Below are 20,221 nucleotides of genomic sequence, written 5' to 3'. Positions count from 1 at the left end.
AGCTTTGGCCTCTCTTTCCAGCCAGATACTCAGGTTTCTGAACCCCATGTCATCTTCTTTCTCGGGTTACTCTCCTTTTGTAGGGGACTATCTCTTCTAGTTGCTTCCTGAATTAAAATAGATGGCAGGACTCTGGAAAACAGTATGGAGGTTCCTCAAAAAGTTGAAAATAGAGCTACCGTACGACCCAGGAATTGCACTACTGGGTATTTACCCCAAAGATACAAATGTAGGGATCCAAACATTGGGGTATGTGCACCCCAATGTTTATAGCAGCAATGTCCACAATAGCCAAAATATGGAAAGAGCCAAGATGTCCATTGACAGATGAATGGATAAAGAAGATGTGGTATATATATACAATGAAATATTATGCAGCCATCAAAAGGAATGAAATCTTGCCATTTGCAACAACATGGATGGAACTGGAGGGTATTATGCTGAGCAAAATAAGTCAATCAGAGAAAGACATGTATCATATGACCTCACTGATATGAGGAATTCTTAATCTCAGGAAACAAACTGAGGGCTGCTGGAATGGTGGGGGGTGGGAGGGGTGGGGTGGCTGGATGATAGACATTGGGGAGGGTATGTGCTATGGTGAGCGCTGTGAATTGTGTAAGACTGATGAATCATGGACCTGTACCTCTGAAACAAATAATACATTATATGTTAAAAAAAAAAAGAAGATAGTAGGAAGGGAAAAATGAAGGGGGGGAATCGGAGGGGGAGATGAACCATGAGAGACTATGGACTTGAGAAACAAACTGAGGATTCTAGAGGGGAGGGGGGTGGGGGGATGGGTTAGCCTGGTGATGGGTATTAAAGAGGGCATGTACTGAATGGAGCACTGGGTGTTATAAGCAGTGAATCATGGAACACTACATCAAAAACTAATGATGTAATGTATAGTGATTAACATAACATAATAAAATAAAAAAATAAAAAATAAATAAAAAATAAAATAGATGGCAGGTAAATTTGGGGAGCATTGGATGTTTGAGAACATCTTAATTCTACCCTTACATCTGAGTGACATTTATATAAAATGCTAAGTTAGAAGACATTTTCCCTGAAAATTTGAAGCCATTCCTCAGTAGTGTTCTAGCTTCTTGGATTGTCCTTGAGAAAATAAAAATGAAATTCTGATTCCTGATCAGTTGTTTGAGTCTGTTTTTTTTCTGCTCCCTGGAAGATTTTAAGATCTTCTGTTTGTTCCAGTGTTCTTGGTTTCCTGTTGCCGGTTCTATTTCCAAGTATCATACTGGTAAGCCTGGTACAATCCAGAAACTCCTGTCTTTATATTTTGGGAAATGTTCTACAGTCATTTCTCTGATCATCATCTCCTTTCCATTTTTTCTCTTCTTTCTTTCTGGAACTCCTGTTATTCTAGTGCTGGACTTCCTGGACTGAACTTCCAATTTGCTTACTTTTCTTCTCCTAATTTCCAATACCTGCCTTCTTGTTCTGGAGATATGGCTCAACTTTCACCCAGTTCTTCTACTGAGCCTTCTATTTCTGTTATCATCATGGTTAATTTCCTAAAGTTCTATTTATAATCGCAAATTACCTTTTTATAGCATCTTGTTCACATTCCCTGATACCATATCTTCTCATCTCTGTGAGAATGTTAAAGTCCTTTGAAGTCTTAGTGTTTTCTCCCTGCATTGTCTCTTTTTCCTCAAGTTCGTTTTGTTTTTTTCTCAAGTGTTTTTGGGTTTTTTTTTTGCGGGGGTCTTCATTTTTCATATTAGAGTGTAATACCTAATGACATTTGCCCTTTTGTTCATGTTAATAATAAGACACTAAAAATATCATAGGAAGTGCTGCATGAGCTCAGGGCCATTTATTTGTCAATAAATGGATTTCATTTTGGGATATTTGGCTGGGTGGTTTCCTTGGGAGACCCATCAGTGTTGGTGTATTAGTCTGTACTCTTAAGCCATTTAGATTCTCCAGGGGAAAAAATCCTAAAATCCTAACCGAAAGACATTATTTATCTGTCAGGGATTTGGGAGCTGTTGGGGGCGGGGAAGGCAGTTAGGCTCCTTGCCATTCAACCTCTAGATCTACATAGTTCAATGTGGTAACCACTAGTCACATGTAGCTTCCAAGTACTTGAAATGTAGTTGGTCCAAACTGAGATGCCCTGTAAGTTTGCTATACTGTATATATATATATAAAACTTATATAATATAGGGGCGCCTGGGTGGCTCAGTCGTTAAGCGTCTGCCTTCGGCTCAGGTCATGATCCCAGGGTCCTGGGATCGAGCCCCGCATCGGGCTTCCTGCTCGGCGGGAAGCCTGCTTCTCCCTCTCCCACCCCCCCTGCTTGTGTTCCTGCTCTCGCTATCTCTCTCTGTCAAATTAATAAATAAAATCTTTAAAAAAAAAAAAAACTTATATAATATAATATATATAACTTATTATCGTATATATTACAATGTATATCCTATATACTTGGTATGAGTATATATACCAAATTTCAAAGATTTAATATGAAAAAAGGTGATATATATCATTAACAATTTTTATATTGATTACATAGTGAAATGATAATATTTTTGACAGATTGGGTTAAACAAAATATATTTTTAAAATTAACTTTACCTGTTTCTTTTTACTTTTGAAGTGTGACTACTATAAAATTTAGAATTACACACATGGGTCACCTTATATTTCTTGGACATCAATTTATACTTTTATGAAATTCCTTTTTTTTCTGTAGTACATCTCTCCCTTGGCAGTGCCTAGGGTCCCCTTCTTCGAATCCACTGCATCATTCTGTAGGTAATAATCCTCCCTTTGTCTGCTAACGGGGGAGATGGGCAGCCACCCCATTGCTCAGAATCGTCAAGGGCTTCTGGGGGTCATAATAGCTTCTTAAAAATATTTTAATCTTCCTATTTTCAGTGCCACTTTCTCCTCACTCTCAGAGGTACCTAATACTGCCATTTCTTGAGCCTTTCTGCACTTCTGCACACAAGTGAGTTTACTTCTGACCTCTAGGAAATTAACCTTAGAATTTGGTTTTCTATGTCTGCTGTCAGTTATCCCTTATCCTTCTGCTTTCCAGCTTCTAAAGTGTTGTCTTTGTCTCCTCTCCTGTGACCCTCAATTTCATGATATTAAAACCCCAAAATTTTACTGTTCTTTTAGTGAGGTGTCAAGAAGCACATGTGTTTAATCTTTCATCTTTAACTGGACATTTATTTCAGACTTTATTTTTTTTCACTTGGCTCTGTCCTCACCATTCCATGAAGCTTCATGATCACTGTCCTGCCAGATCTAATGGACATTTATCTTTCTTCATCTTCCTTGACCTTTTAACAAGATCACAGAGCTGGTCACTTCACTGTGAAATACTCCTCACTCTCGGTTTCCAAGATGCCATACTATACTTCTCCTCAGTGCTCTGTTTGAAATTTTGTGGACCTAATGTCTAAATATCGAAATGCCTGGAGTCTCAGCCCTGAACCATCTTCTCTCTACTGTAAACATTCTTGTGATGATTTCATCTATATATATGACTTAATGCTAATGACTCCTAAAATTTTATCTTCCAAATGATTTCTCTCTGAGTTCCACACTAAAATACCTAACTCCAAATTCCACTTGAATTTCTGACAGGCATCTCAGCTTCAGTGTCTCAGATGAAGCTCATAATTTTCCCACCTAAGCATGTTTCTCTCCTCACCCATCTCAGAAAGTATCACCTTCAAGCCAAAAGGCTAAGAGTCATCCTTTATCTCAGCTTTTCCTGTGTCCTGCATGTCTGATCCATCATCACACTTGGATGCCATCAAAGCTCCTCACCATCTCCACTGTTGCTACGTCAGTCCAGCTACCATCCTGTTGTTCTGCCGTAGGATCCTCCTAATCATCAACCCCCACTTCTGCTCTTGCCCAGTCCATTCTATGTATCAGATAGATACTCCATCAATTTCATCTTCTTAGGATATGTCTTTGAATCCAGGATGATCTATAAAAATCTTAATCAGATCTTAAAGGAAAATCTTCTTTTGTTCACTTTTGTTTTCCTAGAACCTACACAGTACCTGCCACATAGTAGGTATTTTTTTTAACTGAAGTATAATTAACATACAGTGCTATATTAGTTTCAGCTGTAAAATATAATGATTCAACTATTCTATACATTTCTCCGTGCTCATCACAGTAAGTGTACTCTTAATCCCCCACCCACCCCCCCTCTGGGTAACCACCAGTTTTCTCTCTGTATTTAAGAATCTGTTTTTTTGTTTGTCTCTTTTTTCTGTTTATTTGTTTTGCTTCATAAATTCTCCATATGAGTGAAATCATATGGTATTTGTCTTTCTCTGACTGACTTATTTCATTTAGCATTATACCCTCCAGATCCATCCATGTTACTGCAAATGGCAAGAGTTCAATCTTTTGTATGTCTGAGTAATATTTAATTATATATATATGCAATAAATATATATTTAATTGTATATATAGTATATATACTATAGTATTGTGTATATAGTATACATTATATATTTATTTATATATATCTATATATGTATATCTATATCTATCTTGATATATATATATCACATCTTCTTTATCCATTCACTTATGGTTGAACATTTGGGTTGCCTCCATATCTTTTTTTTTTAAGATTTTTATTTATTTATTTTGAGAGAGAAAACGAGCCTGAGCAGAGGGGAGGGGCAGAGGGAGAGGGAGAGCAGGCTCCCTGCTGAACAGGGAGCCCTATGCAGGACTCAATCCCAAGACCCCAGGATCATGACCTGAGCTGAAGGCAGACACTTAACCAACTGAGCCACCCAGGTGCCCGGTTGCCTCCATATCTTGGCTATTGTGAATAATGCTGCAATAAGTATGTGTTTATTTTTAATTAAAAAAAACAATTAGTTTATGGCACCACCAATATTAATATAGACTAATAGGTAAAAGCCAAATAGTAAAAAAAAGGAGAGGAAAGATATTATATGAAAACTTGTCAAGCACTGATTGAGAGCAACTATAACTCTGAGAAAGTTAGTGCTGTAAATTCTAGCAGCCGAAGTAAATATGAAAACAAATTTTGCAGAGCTCTCTAATGGAAAGAAGGATATATATTCATCGGAAATGAACATATTTGGTTTGGGGTTTAAAGTCTAAAAGGAATTTGCTTTTCCAAAAAATAAGTAATGGATAGTACCCTCTGTAACAAAAACAAACAAAAGCAATTCACGCAAAAATATTCACCACATGTGTATTTCTGGTATTACTTCTCAGGGAACAGATGTAATAGTTTAAATGCCACTCCATAAAGACTCTCATACAGGGGACTAGATTGGGGAAGTCAATGTATTATTTTGGTAATGCTACCAGTGTAAAATTGAAAGCAAAAGTAAAACAGTCCTTTCCTAACATGATGTGCAGTTCTATGACTTCAGATCACCCAAAGAGTAGAAAACTGAAAGTTCCTACATGAGATTGATGTTGAAAACGAGAACAAACAACAACCCACAGCTATCTAATTTATTTTCCTGTGACCATGTTTCCTTATGTTGATTAGCAGTGAAATGGAAGCAGGACACAAGTGTGCCTGCCCTCTCTGCCCCTCTATTGGTAGCTGCAATTGCAGGGCATGCTGAGGGTGGAATGTTTTAGAAAAGGCCAGGGGTAGAAGTCATTTGGAACAGTATGTGTGAGAAAGACTACTCACTTCGTTTCTCTATACTACAGCTTGGTATGGAGAGCACTCTTTGGAATGCAAAAATGGTGACACTTGGACTGATGTGAGCACTGGCCCTAGAACTTATGAGCTCTGTGTTGTTGGACGAATCTCTTATCCTCTCGCAGCCCCAATTTCCACTGAAAATGAGGATTTTAGTAGTTTGAAATGGGAAAAATAATTGTACCTATTGATCTGGGGATTTTAATGATGATAAAATGAAATGATCTGTTTGAAGGCATGGGAAATGTTAAATAACTGCTTGACTTAATTATTATCCCCTAGCCTTAATAAAAAAAGATTTGAGCAAATTCCTCTATGCCTGGAACCTAGTATCTGTTTTCCTATAAGAGTTGCTGAATTCAGCTCCCAAAAAAAAAATCTACCACTTATGTTCTCACGAACAGTGAGACTAACAGTGTAGAAATAAAAAGAGGAAGATAAGGGGGCTGAGATATGCCCTAGCAGGAGACCCTTCCTCTGGGGTGGGGGGGAGACACAACAATGCAAATATTTTGATTTCAGGTTCTTCAAGAAGCCAACCAGCAATACAGGTGGATTGATTCTTATTACCATACCCAGGACAACTCTCTACTTTTAGTCTTTCATAATCCAATGAATATACAACATCTGCATTGTGAACATTGGAATATTGCTCTTCATTCCAATGTTGGATTCAGGTAACCAACTTAGTTTAGTTAATAGCTATCTTAGTTTAGTTAGCTTGTTAGTTACTTAGTTACTTGGTTTTTAGTTCCTTAGTCTAAGCAAGGTGGTTCAAGTCAAAGAAAACTTCAATTTAGTTCACCAAGTTGAATGTTTGAGACATACCAGCCACTGTGATAAGCACCAAGCTGTACCACTAAAGAAGACAGTCATCATTCCTGGACCAGTTAAGTCTAGTGAGGATACTATTACCTTACACTTGATTTATTTAGGTTCTAATAAAACTGCGTCCGAAAGATTTCAAGTAGAAACTATAAAACATGACATTCTGCATGCTGATTTTGGGTAACTCCACTTGATCTAGGGAAGACTCAAAAGTAGGGCAACTGAGTGACTTATCAACACACAGCCAGTTGCTCAGCAAACTGAGACCTCTAAGAATCAGTTTTTTTTCTTCCAAGCTCCTTAATTATTTCTTCACGATCTTAAAGCTTTGTTCTCCCTTCTCAGTAATGATGAGAATATTTCATTATTTTTTTCACTGCTGGTTAATATATATCCAGTATTTATTATTTGTACAGCATTGTTTTAGCTTAAAAGGATACAGAAAGATAGAGAATGGACTTACAGACTAACTGGGGGAACAGGTCCTGTGCTAATCCTTTGCTTACATATACAGCTTACATAATATAGTGCATTATTTTGGGAAGGGTAGGAACACTTCACATGGAAAACCATTTAGAGATAGTGGCTCCTTGGGGGCTGGATGGCAGGGCCCAATGGGAGAGATGATAGTGTGAAAAGATGAAGAACAGATTATCTACAACCTTTGCAGTTCTTCTAAAGTTAATCTTCTATTCAGGATTTCTATTTCTTCTTCAATTACTTTTGGTAATTTACATTGTTCTACAACTTCATGCATGACATTTGGATTTTGGATGTCTGTTAGAATAAAATCAAACATTATTCTCATGTTCAAATGTCCATTCCTGAGACAGATGTATTAGTGTCTGTCTTTATGATTACAATTTTGTCTGTTTCTCCTGTCAGTTTTGCATGTGTACTGTGTGTATATGTGTGTATGTTTAAATTTATTTTTGAATCTGTATTTTTAGAAGCATTCTTCTTAATGCATTGTAAGTTTTAGCAATATTTTAAAATGTCCCTCTTGTTCCCTTGAATGCTTTTGACCTTGAATTTCACCATGTTTGATTGGAGTCTCTTTTATATAAAAAATTACTGATATAACTTTCTCAGTCATTTTATGTGTCAACTAGGAATTATGTTTCACAATATTAATAGAAAACTGACTACAGTGGTTAAACTAATAAGGGGATTATTTTTCTTCTGTAGTGAGAAATCTGGACTTGGGCAGTATCTCGGGGATAGTGCAGCTACTCACCAGAGTCATCAAGGATCTGGACCTTTTCCGGCTTCCTAGCCAGCCATCTGCCACCCTTTTATTTTTCTGCATCATTTTGATTTGTAGCTACATGTCTTTTAAATATCAGCTTGGATTTTTTCAGCTACTCTGAGATCCTCTGTCTTTTAAAAGATTTTAGTAATAATTAATAACAATATTTTAAAACTTTATATTTTATTTTATTTTTTATTTTTATTTACTTTTTTTAAAGATTTTATTTATTTATTTGAGAGGAAAAGTAGGAGAGACAGTGAGAGAGTACAAGCTGGGAGGAGAGGGAGAAGCGGGCTTCCTGCAGAGCAAGGAACCTGATGCAGGACTCAATCCTAGGGCCCTGGGATCATGACCAGAGCCGAAGGCAGACACTTAACCAACTGAGCCACCCAGGCACCCATATTTTTTAAAGATTTTATTTATTTGAGAGAGACAGACAGTGAGAGAGAGATCATGAACAGGGGGGAAGGGTAGAGGGAGAAGCAGACTCCCTGCTGAGCAGGGAGACCAATATGGGACTCGATCTCAGGACTCTGGACCATGACCTGAGCTGAAGGCAGATGCTTAACCAACTGAGCCACCCAGGTGCCCCTATTTTATTTTATTTTATTTTATTCTATTTTATTTTATTTTGAGAGAGAAAGAGATAGCACAGAAGTAGTGGGAGAGGAGCAGAGGGAGAGAGACTCTTAAGCAGGCTCCATGCCCAGCTCAGAGCCCAACGGGGGCTCTATCTCATGTCCCTGAGATCACAACCTGAGCCAAAATCAAGAGTCAGATGTCTGTCTGACTGAGCCACCCACGTGCCCCTAAAACTTTGTATTTTAAAGAATTAATCTATTCACTTCTATTCTTATCAATAATGTCTTTGGCCTCATTCTTAGCATTTAATAAGCATATTTCTACTTTAGGATTAATAATCCCTTTTCTTCCTTTTGTTAGATCGAATTTTTAGTTCATTCTTAGTGTGTGATGTTTTTAAAGTTATACATTCTATTTGTATCCTTCTAGAGGTTATCCTTTTAAATCAGATATTTAAATATTTTATATCATAATTGGAGTTAATGAGTATTAATATCATTTCACAGAAAATGTTGAAATTTTTAGCATATTTCCACTTACTGCCAACTAATAGCCTACCTCCATTTTGAAATTTTATTTCCAAATTTTATTTCCAATTATTAAGTAATATTTTTTAATCACAGACAAGTAACACAAATAATTATTTACATTTAATTACAAATTGTACTGTTTTTTTCCTCAGCCCTTTTATTTATATCCCATGTTGTCTTCTTTCTTGAATTTATTTTTTCAATGCAGCTGGAGCACATTTGTGAGTAATTCTTTCAGAAAGTATCTGTGGCTGGTGAATTCCTGAATCATTGCATGCTGAAATATTCTCCATTTTGTCATCTCATTTGAATACTGATTTGGCTGTGTTCCCTCATCATAGAAAAATAGCAAGAACTCTAGGTTTTGTTTGAAAAGCAGACTCATTGAAAGGTTCTGAACTGGAGAGAGACATGATCTGACTTAAGAATGAAAAGAATCTCTCTGGTGACTGTGTTGAGAATAGACTACAGGGCATCAAGAGTAGGGACATGGAGACTGGTTGGGAGGCTACTGCAGTCATCCTAGCAAGAGGTGATGGTGGCTTAAACCAGGAAAATAACAGTGAAGTAAGTGAGAAGTGATTAGATTTTGAATATATTTTAAATACGTGTTTTAAAAAATCATTTGGGTCTCCCAACAGATTGGAAGGGGAGTATGAGAAAATAAGAGTGGTCAAGGATGCCTTCAGGGCATTTGGGTTGATCAACTAGAAGTATAGACTTGCCATCAGCTAAGATGCCAAAAGGCTTGACCTTGACAGGGCAGTTTGGAGAGGAAGATCAGTCAGTTTGGGAACAGGTTGAGTTTGAGATGTCTTTTCCCTTCCCAATGAAGATGTTGCATACCCATAACTCATAGTCTACAGTGTTCAGTTTATTTCTTTAAAAGGGATCAAGAATGAAAGAAAATTGTGAAATAACCTGAGTATAGAATCCCTCTAATTTTATTTTTCAAGCCTTAGGCCTTACTTTCACACAATTTGACAATAACTAATCTTGATTGTCAAACCTAAATATTTCAAATTATTTCCTCAGAAACAACTCTCTCGGGACATTCATATGTTATAAGTATACATAATATTTCATTGAAAATAAGTACAATCATCAGCATAAATAGAATGAATGAGTTTGGGAACAGGTATGACCTACTCCTGGTGAACAACAACTGGCTGGTGTGAGCCTAATACACAAGCAGTATAGGGCACAGTATTTAGGGTGTGGAAATTTGCAGGCCAGTAAGTTTTATAGAAAGACTGGAGCATTTCAATTAATCCAGTGAGTCATTAGCTGTCATCAATTAAAAGAGTTTCTATTATGCTATAAAATTTCCTTAAAAAGAGATTGCACCATATTACTCTCCAGTTAACAGTGTTGAGAGTATCAAATTTTTTAATCTTCTACTGGGCTGGAAACATCTCATTTTTAAATTTGTATGTCTTTAATTGTGGATGAAGTTGGCATTTTTCATATGCTCACTGGATATTTGTATTCGACTACTTTGTACAAATTACATCTAGGATATATCTGAGTCTATTGCATTTGTTACATGGGCAATTTAGGATCAGTTCATTTTTGAAAAGTTCATTTGCACAGTTGGTATCTTTAGTATTGATTGATTATAATTAATAGTAACTCAATTGTCATTTGCTCTCTTTTGCTTTTTTTAAAGGAATTATTTGGAACTTGTGGCAAAATCCATTCAAGATTGGATCGTAAAAGAAGAAGCCATATATCAGGAATCTAAAATGGCTGAGGAAATCGCTAGGACAAAGGCTGAGCTGGAATTGAAATCTGCTGGTGCCAAAATCACTTCTCCTGGCAAAATTAATGCTGTTAAAAAATCTAAAAGTAAGTAACTGGTTGAACTTACATGTAAAGTCCAAAGACATCCTCCTATTTGTTAATGTAATCAAGACTGGATACTTAAATATTAAAAAGAGTTGCCTATAAATTTCTGTGACTCTTTACTTTCTCTAAAAAATAGAATAGCTGCATTCCAAATATGATGAGGTTGATGATGGGATAATGGAATATTTGTCTTATATTGATGCCACTTCCTGCCAGACCTAGAAAATTCGATCTGTCCTGCAGATTAAATGTAATGTTAGGGAAATGTCAGATGTCTTTATTTTGGCAGGGTTGATAGGTTCAGCTATATAGGATTTATTGATAATATATGAGGCAAATTCAGAGTCAGTATCTCTCCATTAGAATACTTATAGATTCCAAAAGTGAGATTAAAACAAGACCTTTCTTAGAAGAGCAAGCAGAAGAGTCCCAAGACTAATTGGGGGTAGGAACCTAAAAATAAAGGGAAAAAGGATTCTTGGGGGCTTTTGACAGGCACTTGACAGGATTTGGGATCGATACATACATTTATTTTTGTTCATTTCCATGGCTTTGATGTTGTTGGGGAAGGGAAAGAGGGTGAAAAAAAAAAAGAGGAAGGATACTTGATAAAGAAGTAAAGCAATGAGGGAACTTGTCTGGAAAATAGGGATATCTCACTAGGTTCATGCATAGGTAATGTTTTCCATGTTAATAACATTCATTATTTCTGATAGCAGAAGTTGAGAGTGATTTCTCATAAAAAAGCAAAGCTATATATTTTCCAAAGATTTTGCAACTTCTGTAAATTACCAAAGGAATTTGTGCTGGCTTGATTTTTAAAATAAAAATTAGAAAGCCAAGTTGGTAATGAATCAGTCACCATCCACCAAAATGCTTATATAATCAATCCATCCATCAGTCTGGGCTTCCTCCTGATAGTGCCTGGAATGATGGATGGGGACTATATAAAAAAGAGAGGTAGGGCCACCCTCTCACAATAGAGTCTAGGGCCACACTTGTCTGTGAGCAGGAAAAATTGTGGGTTGACTGCCTTTTCTTTATTCTGCTTCTGAACAGAATCAAAAGCTTAATTACCATCTAGATGCCTGGGGGAAATCCAGATAATGGTCAGTTTGGGATGGGAACACACTTGGTAGGTATTGCATTCAGTTTGAGACCTTTTAAGTCAGGAAAATTGAAAATCTTCAAAATGGAACGACTATAATGGCAAGAGCAGGGCTTCAATATAAGTTAGATTTGTTCTGTGTGGTCTTTTAAGGGGTTAAACTAGGATTAATTAGGTTAAAGCTGTAGGGAGAGAGAGACCACTTCAATTAAAGCTTCAAGGTCGCAACACAGTGAGGATGGAATGCACTGCTTCCACCAACAACAAGGACGAGGACAATGGTGACTTCCTCATCTCTGGAGGAGCTCAGTTCCACTTCAGACATCCACTCTGGAGACAATGAGAGTGAGGGATGAATGAATGGAGAGTTGGACTTGATAGCCTTTAAGATCCCCTATAATCCAGGGCACCTGGGTGGCTCAGATGGTTAAGCGTCTGCCTTCAGCTCAGGTCATGATCCCAGGATCCTGGGATCGAGTCCTGCATCGGGCTCCCTGCTAGGTGGGGAGCCCGCTTCTCTCTCTGCCTCTGCCTCTCTGTCTCTCTGACTGTCATGAATAAATAAATAAAACATTTAAAAAAAAAAAACACCATTCTTAAGATCCTCTATAATCCAGAAATTTGGTACTTCTATGAAACTTTGTTGTAGAGAGTTACTAAGAAGTTTAATTTTCTCTGGTTATAGGTAACAAAGGAATGAGCAAAACAGAGATAGAGGATCAAGAAAAAGAAAAAGAGAAGGAAATCAAGATTCCTTTCATTTTAGAAGGCTCTCTCAAGGTAATTCAAGGAAAGGCAAATGACACTGAATCATTACAAATTCAAATTTATTGTCTGGTAGAGAGTTGGTGTGGTGTAACAGAAGTGATCTTTTTAACTAAACTCTCAGAAATAATTGAATCTGCAATGAAAAAGCAGTCTCTCCACCGATCTGTCTCCTTCTCCAGGTGATAAACCTTTAAAGGACTCTGTGTCATTCATTTTTATGTAACCAAAATCCAGGGCAGTGCCTTGTTCATACTTAGTATACTGTCTGTTTCTGTTGCAGGTGTTTGGTTTTTGTTTCCAATTTTTAATCGGAATTTTAATTACAAAATTGATATATGGCTTATAATAAATCAAAATTACTTTGGCTCTCCTAAGCCCCTGAAAATAAGAAATAATAACGATTTGGTATGCTCTTTACTCATACATGCAAGCATGCACAAATATAAAGAAGGTCTTCATTTGTTTGGTTTTGATTTAGATTGGTATTTTTTTTTTCTACTCTGCCACATACCTTTTTTTTCTTAGCCAACATATCATGACTATCACTTCCAGATAATATCTAGAGATCTAACTTATTTTCATAGCAGTATTATTAGTCTATAATTTGGATATATGTAAAGTATTAAACAACTTCCTTATTAATAAGTGTCATTTATGTTTCTATTTATACAGAAATATTTTACTTTTATGTAGTCAGATCAATCATTTTTGGCCAAAATTTGAAAGACATAATACCACATTTTGGCAAGGATGTGAAGCAAACTGAATTCTCATACACTGCTGATTGAAATATAACTGGGCACTTCTACTTTGGAAAACTGGACGTACCTATTAAAATCAAGCATACAATTTCTTTTTAACCTAATAATTCCACTCCTGGGTATATACCTAATAAAAATGCATACATGTATGCACCAAGACACATGGACAAGGTTGTTCTTGCAGCATTATTTTTTACTTCTCCCAAACTAGAAACATTCAAATATTCATCAGTGGAGTGCCTAGTATGGTTCAGCCATACAATGAAATACTGGTGAAGCTTTGGGAATGAATGACCAACAGCTACACCCAGAAATATGGATGAATCTCACAAACATCATATTGAGCACAAAAAAAGAGAATGAAACGAATATATCCATTATGTATGGTTTCATTTACATAAAGCTTAAAAACACACAAAACTAAGCTGAAGTATTGCAAATTAGCATAATGGCTGCCTTTAGGACAGTAGAAATAGGAAGTGATCGGAAAGAAGCCTGAGGAGGGCTTCAGAGGAGTTGGAAGTAGTCTGTTTCTTGACCTGGTGGTGGTTACAGGAGCATTTACTTGGTGATAATTCATTCAGCTATTCAGTTAGGATTTATGCTGTTTTTGTATGCATGTTATAGCTTCTCCAAAAAAAATTTTTTTTTAAATCTGTCATTCTTTTTATGGTTTCAGGGCTTATAACAGAATGATTCCACCTTGATTTTACATCAATTTTCCTGTACTCTCTTAGAATATTTTCATGATATATTTTTTTATATTTAGATATCAAATCTACTTGAAATTAATTTTTGTAGTATAATGAAAGGGGTTTTTTCTTTGCCCACATGGATTGTCATTTTACTAGTACCACTTTATTAAATGTAACATTAATCACCTCCCCACACACCACAACTGAATTGGAATGTTGACTATATAACATAATAGGTACTTATTTATTTATTTTTATTTTTGTGACTTACTTATTTTATACATGGAAATTTGTACCTCTTAAACCCCTTCACCCATTTATTTTTTTGGATCCATTTTTTAATGCTGTATTCTGTTTCAGTCACCTTCTTAATTGTTCCTTTGCAAGCACCATACTATTTTAATTACAATAGCTTTGTTGTAAGCTTAAATATCAGGTAGGCAAGAGCTGACTTCCACACTCCCATCAGTATGCAGTAAACCTCAAAACAATGTAGGTTTATATTGGTGAGCCTCCCTGGCTTCTTGGTCTTAATGGTAAAAATAATTACATGCCAATCTTTAAGTTTATTATTTGTTGCTGCTTAATTTTATTAAATTTTAAAAATGTATGTTGGTTTTCCTCCTTTATTTTATTGATATATTGAATTATGGAGATTTATTTAACAATATGAATAAACTTTGCATTTTTAAAACAAACTCCTCTTCAATATTTCCTAAAATTTTGTCCTCATCCCACATAATGACATATTTATAATTGCCTAGGGGTCTCTGGGGAGAAGAGAGACTTAAAATACAGATACTTTTACTCCATCTTAATTGCATCTTCTTGAGTAAAATTTAGGAATTTTAATTTTTAATAAGCTCCTAGAACCACTTTTATGCACATTATAGATTAAGAATTATAACACATTTTTTTCATGGTATGTTATTATTTTACTAAACAACTAGGTTTGGTCTGATACTATTTTATCTAGATTTTTTGTGTCCATGATAAATGAAATTAGTCTATAGACTTTCACGTTGTTATTAACAAGAATCAGTATTAAGGTTAGTTTGGCTTGAAAATAAATTAAGGAAGGGTTTTTACTTGGAGGAGGGAAGATGGCAGAAAGAGTAGGGGACCGTAGTTTCATCTGGTCCCTTGAATTCAGCTAGATATCTATCAAATTATTCTGAACACCTGTGAATTCAACCTGAGATCTAAGAAAAGAATTGCTGCAATTCAGCAAATAGAAAATTGACCACTTTCTGCAAGGTAGGAGGTGTGGAGAAGTGAATCTAAGGGGATATATTGGAAGACAAACTGCAGGGAGAGGGAGCCTCTGTAAGCCAGCTACTGGAAAGTGATATAGCAATGGAATACAAAACTGGAATTCTTAAAAGTCTGCTCCAGTGAGGGACGCCCCTGCCTGAAAGATGCTCAGGTGGTGAAGGAGAGCAGAATCCTAGGTGGGACAGTGTGGTCTCAGGATCCCCACAGTCACAGAAAGAATGGGGGTGCCCGAGTGTGGCAAAGTTCCCAAGCATTGGAGCAGGGAAGCAGACTACATTCAGTGAGACTGGGAGTGGGCTCTCAGCTCAGTGTTGCCATAACTGTGAACCCCAGCACAACTGGGCAACCACTCTCCAAGGAGGGGCCCAGCAAGTGGCAGAACCGCTGTGAGGACCTCCTCCTTCCTCTTGGAGGAGCAGCATGGATGTGCACAGGATCAGGCAAGCACAGTGACCCTCCTCCTCCACCCAGGAGGATTGGTGCAGGTTTGCACCTTAGGAGTCTTCAGAGTTTGGCACACACAAAAGTAACTGAGTACTTTTTCCTGAGGGCAAACTGAAGTGTGGGGGCCATGATAATTCAGCTCTGGGGCTGGAGATTGGGTGGCTGCCATTTTTTTTTCCATCCTCTAAAGCTGAGGGGAAAGCCTTCAGGGAACAAAAGCTGCATAGAGCAATCTGATGCAGCTTACACTGAGCCTGGCCCCCTGGCAAGGGGCAGTGCAACTCTACCCAGGCAAAGACACCGGAGAATCAAGGCAAAAGACCCCACCTGCAGAAGACCAGCAGGAACATCAGGCTAATACCAAGTTTATGGATCACACAGAATGGAAATCTCCTGTACTAGGGGAAAATAGTATATAGAATTCGAGGTTTCATCTCATGATTCTTTAGTCGTTCAATTTAAAATTCTTTTTCTTTTTTTTTTCCTGTCCAACTAGTTTCTTATTTTATCAACTCTTTTTTAAGTCTTTTCTAAATTTTCAGTTTTACATTTATAATTTATATTCTTCATTTTTTGCTTCCTTTCACTGTATTCAATTTTATTTATATATGAGTTTTTATATATATATTTCTATGAGTTATTTATATATATGAGATATATATATGAGTTATTTATATATAATATATATTTATATTAATATATAAATTATATATTAATATATAATTTATATATTAATATATATTATATATTTATATTTATATATTAATATATATTATATATAATATATATAATATAAATATATTATATATAAATATATATATTTATATATAAAAATATATATATGAGTTTTTCTTTCTTTACAATTTTGGGATTTAGTGTCTTCTGATAGACCAAAATACATCTAGGACCAACTGGATCACCCGTTTTGTCCACCTGTGAGATTATATTCTTTTTTATATCCTTTTTTTTTTTTTTGGGGGGTTTCCTATCTCTTTGGATTTGTCTAGTGTATATTTCGCTGGGGTCATGGCTAACATTTTTTATTTTGTTCACTCACTCATATATTCTTCTCTGGACAAAATAACTAGACAGCAAAGTTCACAAAAAAAGAAAGAACCAGAGGTAATACTCTCTGCCATAGATTTAATTGATATGGATATAATTAAGATGTCAGAACTAGAATTCAAAATGATTATAAAGATACTAGCTGGACTTGAAAAAAGCATAACTAGAGAATCCCTTACTACAGAAATAAGAGAACTAAAATCTAATCAGGCCAAAATTAAAAATGCTTTAACTAAGATGCACTCTAAAGTGGACACTCTTAACAGCTAGGGTAAATGTGGCAGAAAAGAGATTCAGTGACATAGAAGACAAAATGATGGAAAGTAAGGAAGCTGAGGAAAAGAGAGAAAAACAACTACTACATCATGAAGGGAGAATTTGAGAAATGAGTGATACCATAAAGCAAAAAATACTAGAATTATTGGGGTCCAAGAGTAAGAGGAATGAGAGAGAGAGAGGGACAGAAGGTATATTTGAACAAACCATAGCTGAGAACTTCCCTAATCTGAGAAAGAAAACAAGCATTCAAGTCCAAGAGGCACAGAAAACCCCCCTCAAAATCAATAAAAATATATCAACACCCCGACATATTATAGTAAAGCTTGTAAATGTCAGAGATAAAGAGAAAATCCTGAAAGCAGCTCAAAACAAGAGGTCCTTAACCTACAAGGGTAGAAACATTAGACTACCAGCGACCTCTCCACAGAGACCTGGTAGGCCAAAAAGAACTGGCATGATATACTCAGGGTACTAAATGAGAAAAATATGCAGCCAAGAATAGTTTATCCAGCTAGTATGTCATTCAAAATAGAAAGACTGATAAAAATCTTCCAGGACAAACAGAAACTAAAAGAATTTGTGATCACCAACCCCCCTACAAGAAATATGAAAGGGGATCCTCTAAACAAAGAGAGAACCCAAAAGTAACAGACCAGAAAGGAACAGAGACAATATACAGTAACAGTTCCTTTTCAAGTAATACAATGGCACTAAATTCATATCTTCCAATAAGTACTCTGAATGTAAATGGGCTAAATGCCCCAATCAAAAGACACAGGGTATCAGATTTGATAAAAAAGCAAGACCCATCCATATGGTGTCTATAAGAGATTCATTTTAGACCCAAAGACACCTCCAGATTGAAAGTGAAGGAGTGGAGAACCATTTATCATGCTAATGGACATCAAAAGAAAGTTGGGCTAGCAATCCTTATATCAGACAAATTAGATTTCAAACCAAAGACTGTAGTAAGGGATGAAGAGGGACACTATATCATACTTAAAGGGTCTATTCAACAAGAAGATTTAACAATTATAAATATTTATGCTCCTAACTTGGCAGAAGCCAGTTATATAAGCCAATTAATAACAAAATTAAAGAAACCCTAATAATAATAAAATAATAGTAGGGGACTTTAACACCACACTCACTGCAATGGACAGATCATCTAAGCAGAAGATCAACAAGGAAAAAGGGCTTTGAATAACACACTGGACCAGATGGACTTCAGAGATACATTCAGAACATTCCATCCGAAAGCAACAGAATAAACATTCTTTTTGAGTGACCATGGAACATTCTCCAGAATAGGTCCCATACTGGGTCACAAATCAGGTCTCAACTGGTACCAAAAGATTGGGATAATTCCCTGCATATTTTCAGACTACAATACTTTGAAACTGGAACTCAACCACAACAGGAAATATGGAAAGAACTCAAATCCATGGAGGCTAAAGAGCATCCTACTAAAGAATGAATGGGTCAACCAGGAAATTAAAGAAGAATTTAAAAAATTCATAAAAACAAATGAAAATGGAAACACAACTATTCAAAATCTCTGGGATGCAGCAGAGGCGGTCCTAAGAGGGAAATACATAGCAATACAAGACTTTCTCAAAAAACAAGAAAGGTCTCAAATACACAACCCCACCTTACATCTAAAGGAGCTGGAGAAAGAACAGCACATAAAGCCTAAACCCAGCAGGGTATGAGAAATAATAAAGATCAGAGCAGAAATCAATGAAATAGAATCCAAAAGAACAGTAGAACAAATCAATGAAACTAGGAAATAGTTCTTTGAAAGGATTGATAAGATAGATAAAACCCTGGCCAGACTTATCAAAAAGAAAAGAGAAAGGACCCAAATTAATAAAATCATGTATGAAAGAGGAGAGATCACAACAAACACCACAGAAATACAAACAATTATGACAACATATTATGAGTAAATACATGCCAACAAATTAGTCAATCTGGAAGAAATGGATGCATTCCTGGAGACATATAAACTACCAAAACTGAAACAGGAAGAAATAGAAAACCTGAACAGACCCACAACCAGCAAGGAAATTGAAGCTGTAATCAAAAATCTCTCAACAAACAAGAGTGCAGGGCCGGATGGCTTCCCAGGGGAATTCCACCAAACATTTCAAGAAGAATTAATACCTATTCTTCTGAAGCTCTTTCAAAAAACTAGAAATGGGTGGAAAATTTCCAAACTCATTCTCTGAGGCCAGCATTACCTTGATCCCAAAACCAGACAAAGACCCCACCAAAAAGGAGAATTACAGACCAATATCCCTGATGAACATGGATGTCAAAATTCTCACCAAGATACTAGCTAATAGGATCCAACAGTACATGAAAAGGATTATTCACCATGACCAAGTAGGATTTATTCCTGGGCTGCAAAGGTGGTTCAACATCTGCAAATCAATCAATGTGATACACTACAGAAATAAAGGACAAGAAGTATATTATCCTCTCAATAGATGCAGAAAAAGCATTTGACAAAGTACAGCATTCTTTCTTCATTAAAACTCTTCATAATGTAGGGATAGAGGGTACATACCTCAATATCATAAAAGCCATCTATGAAAAGCCCACAGTGAATACCATTCTCAATGGGGAAAAACTGAGAGCTTTTCCCCTAAGCTCAGGAACCCAACAGGGATGCCCACTCTCACCATTGCTGTTCAACATAGTACTAGAAGTCCTAGCATCGGCAATCAGACAACAAAAAGAAAAGGTATTCAAATTGGCAAAGAAGAAGTCAAACTCTCACTCTTTGAAGATGAATGATACTTTATGTGGAAAACCCAGAAGTCTCCACCCCAAAATTGCTAGAACTCATTCAGGAATTCAGCAAAGTAGCAGGATATAAAATCAATACACAAAAATCAGTGGCATTTCTATACACAAACAATGAGACAGAAGAAAGAGAAATTAAGGAGTCGATCCCATTTATAATTGCACCAAAAACCATATGATACCGAGGAATAAACCTAACCAAAGAGGTAAAGGATCTGTACTCTGAAAACTACAGAACATTTACGAAAAAATTGAGGAAGACACA

At 36.2% G+C, this 20,221-nt stretch overlaps 1 protein-coding gene across 1 annotated transcript in view; it reads left to right on the top strand.

The window, feature by feature from the left end:
* SPAG17 (sperm associated antigen 17) overlaps positions 1-20,221 on the top strand; it is a 214,437-nt gene that overhangs the window by 106,011 nt on the left and 88,205 nt on the right. Inside the window, exons 18-20 of the mRNA XM_021690132.1 lie at positions 6,233-6,387; positions 10,572-10,750; positions 12,544-12,638. Of these exons, the coding sequence (XP_021545807.1) occupies positions 6,233-6,387; positions 10,572-10,750; positions 12,544-12,638 (429 nt within the window). The remainder of the gene's footprint in view (positions 1-6,232; positions 6,388-10,571; positions 10,751-12,543; positions 12,639-20,221) is intronic.

The sequence above is a fragment of the Neomonachus schauinslandi genome, chromosome 4 (genome assembly GCF_002201575.2).
Source record: "Neomonachus schauinslandi chromosome 4, ASM220157v2, whole genome shotgun sequence".
Lineage (NCBI taxonomy): Eukaryota > Metazoa > Chordata > Mammalia > Carnivora > Phocidae > Neomonachus > Neomonachus schauinslandi.
Note: the sequence above shows the minus strand (reverse complement) of the source record. Positions and strands in the feature narration are given on the sequence as shown.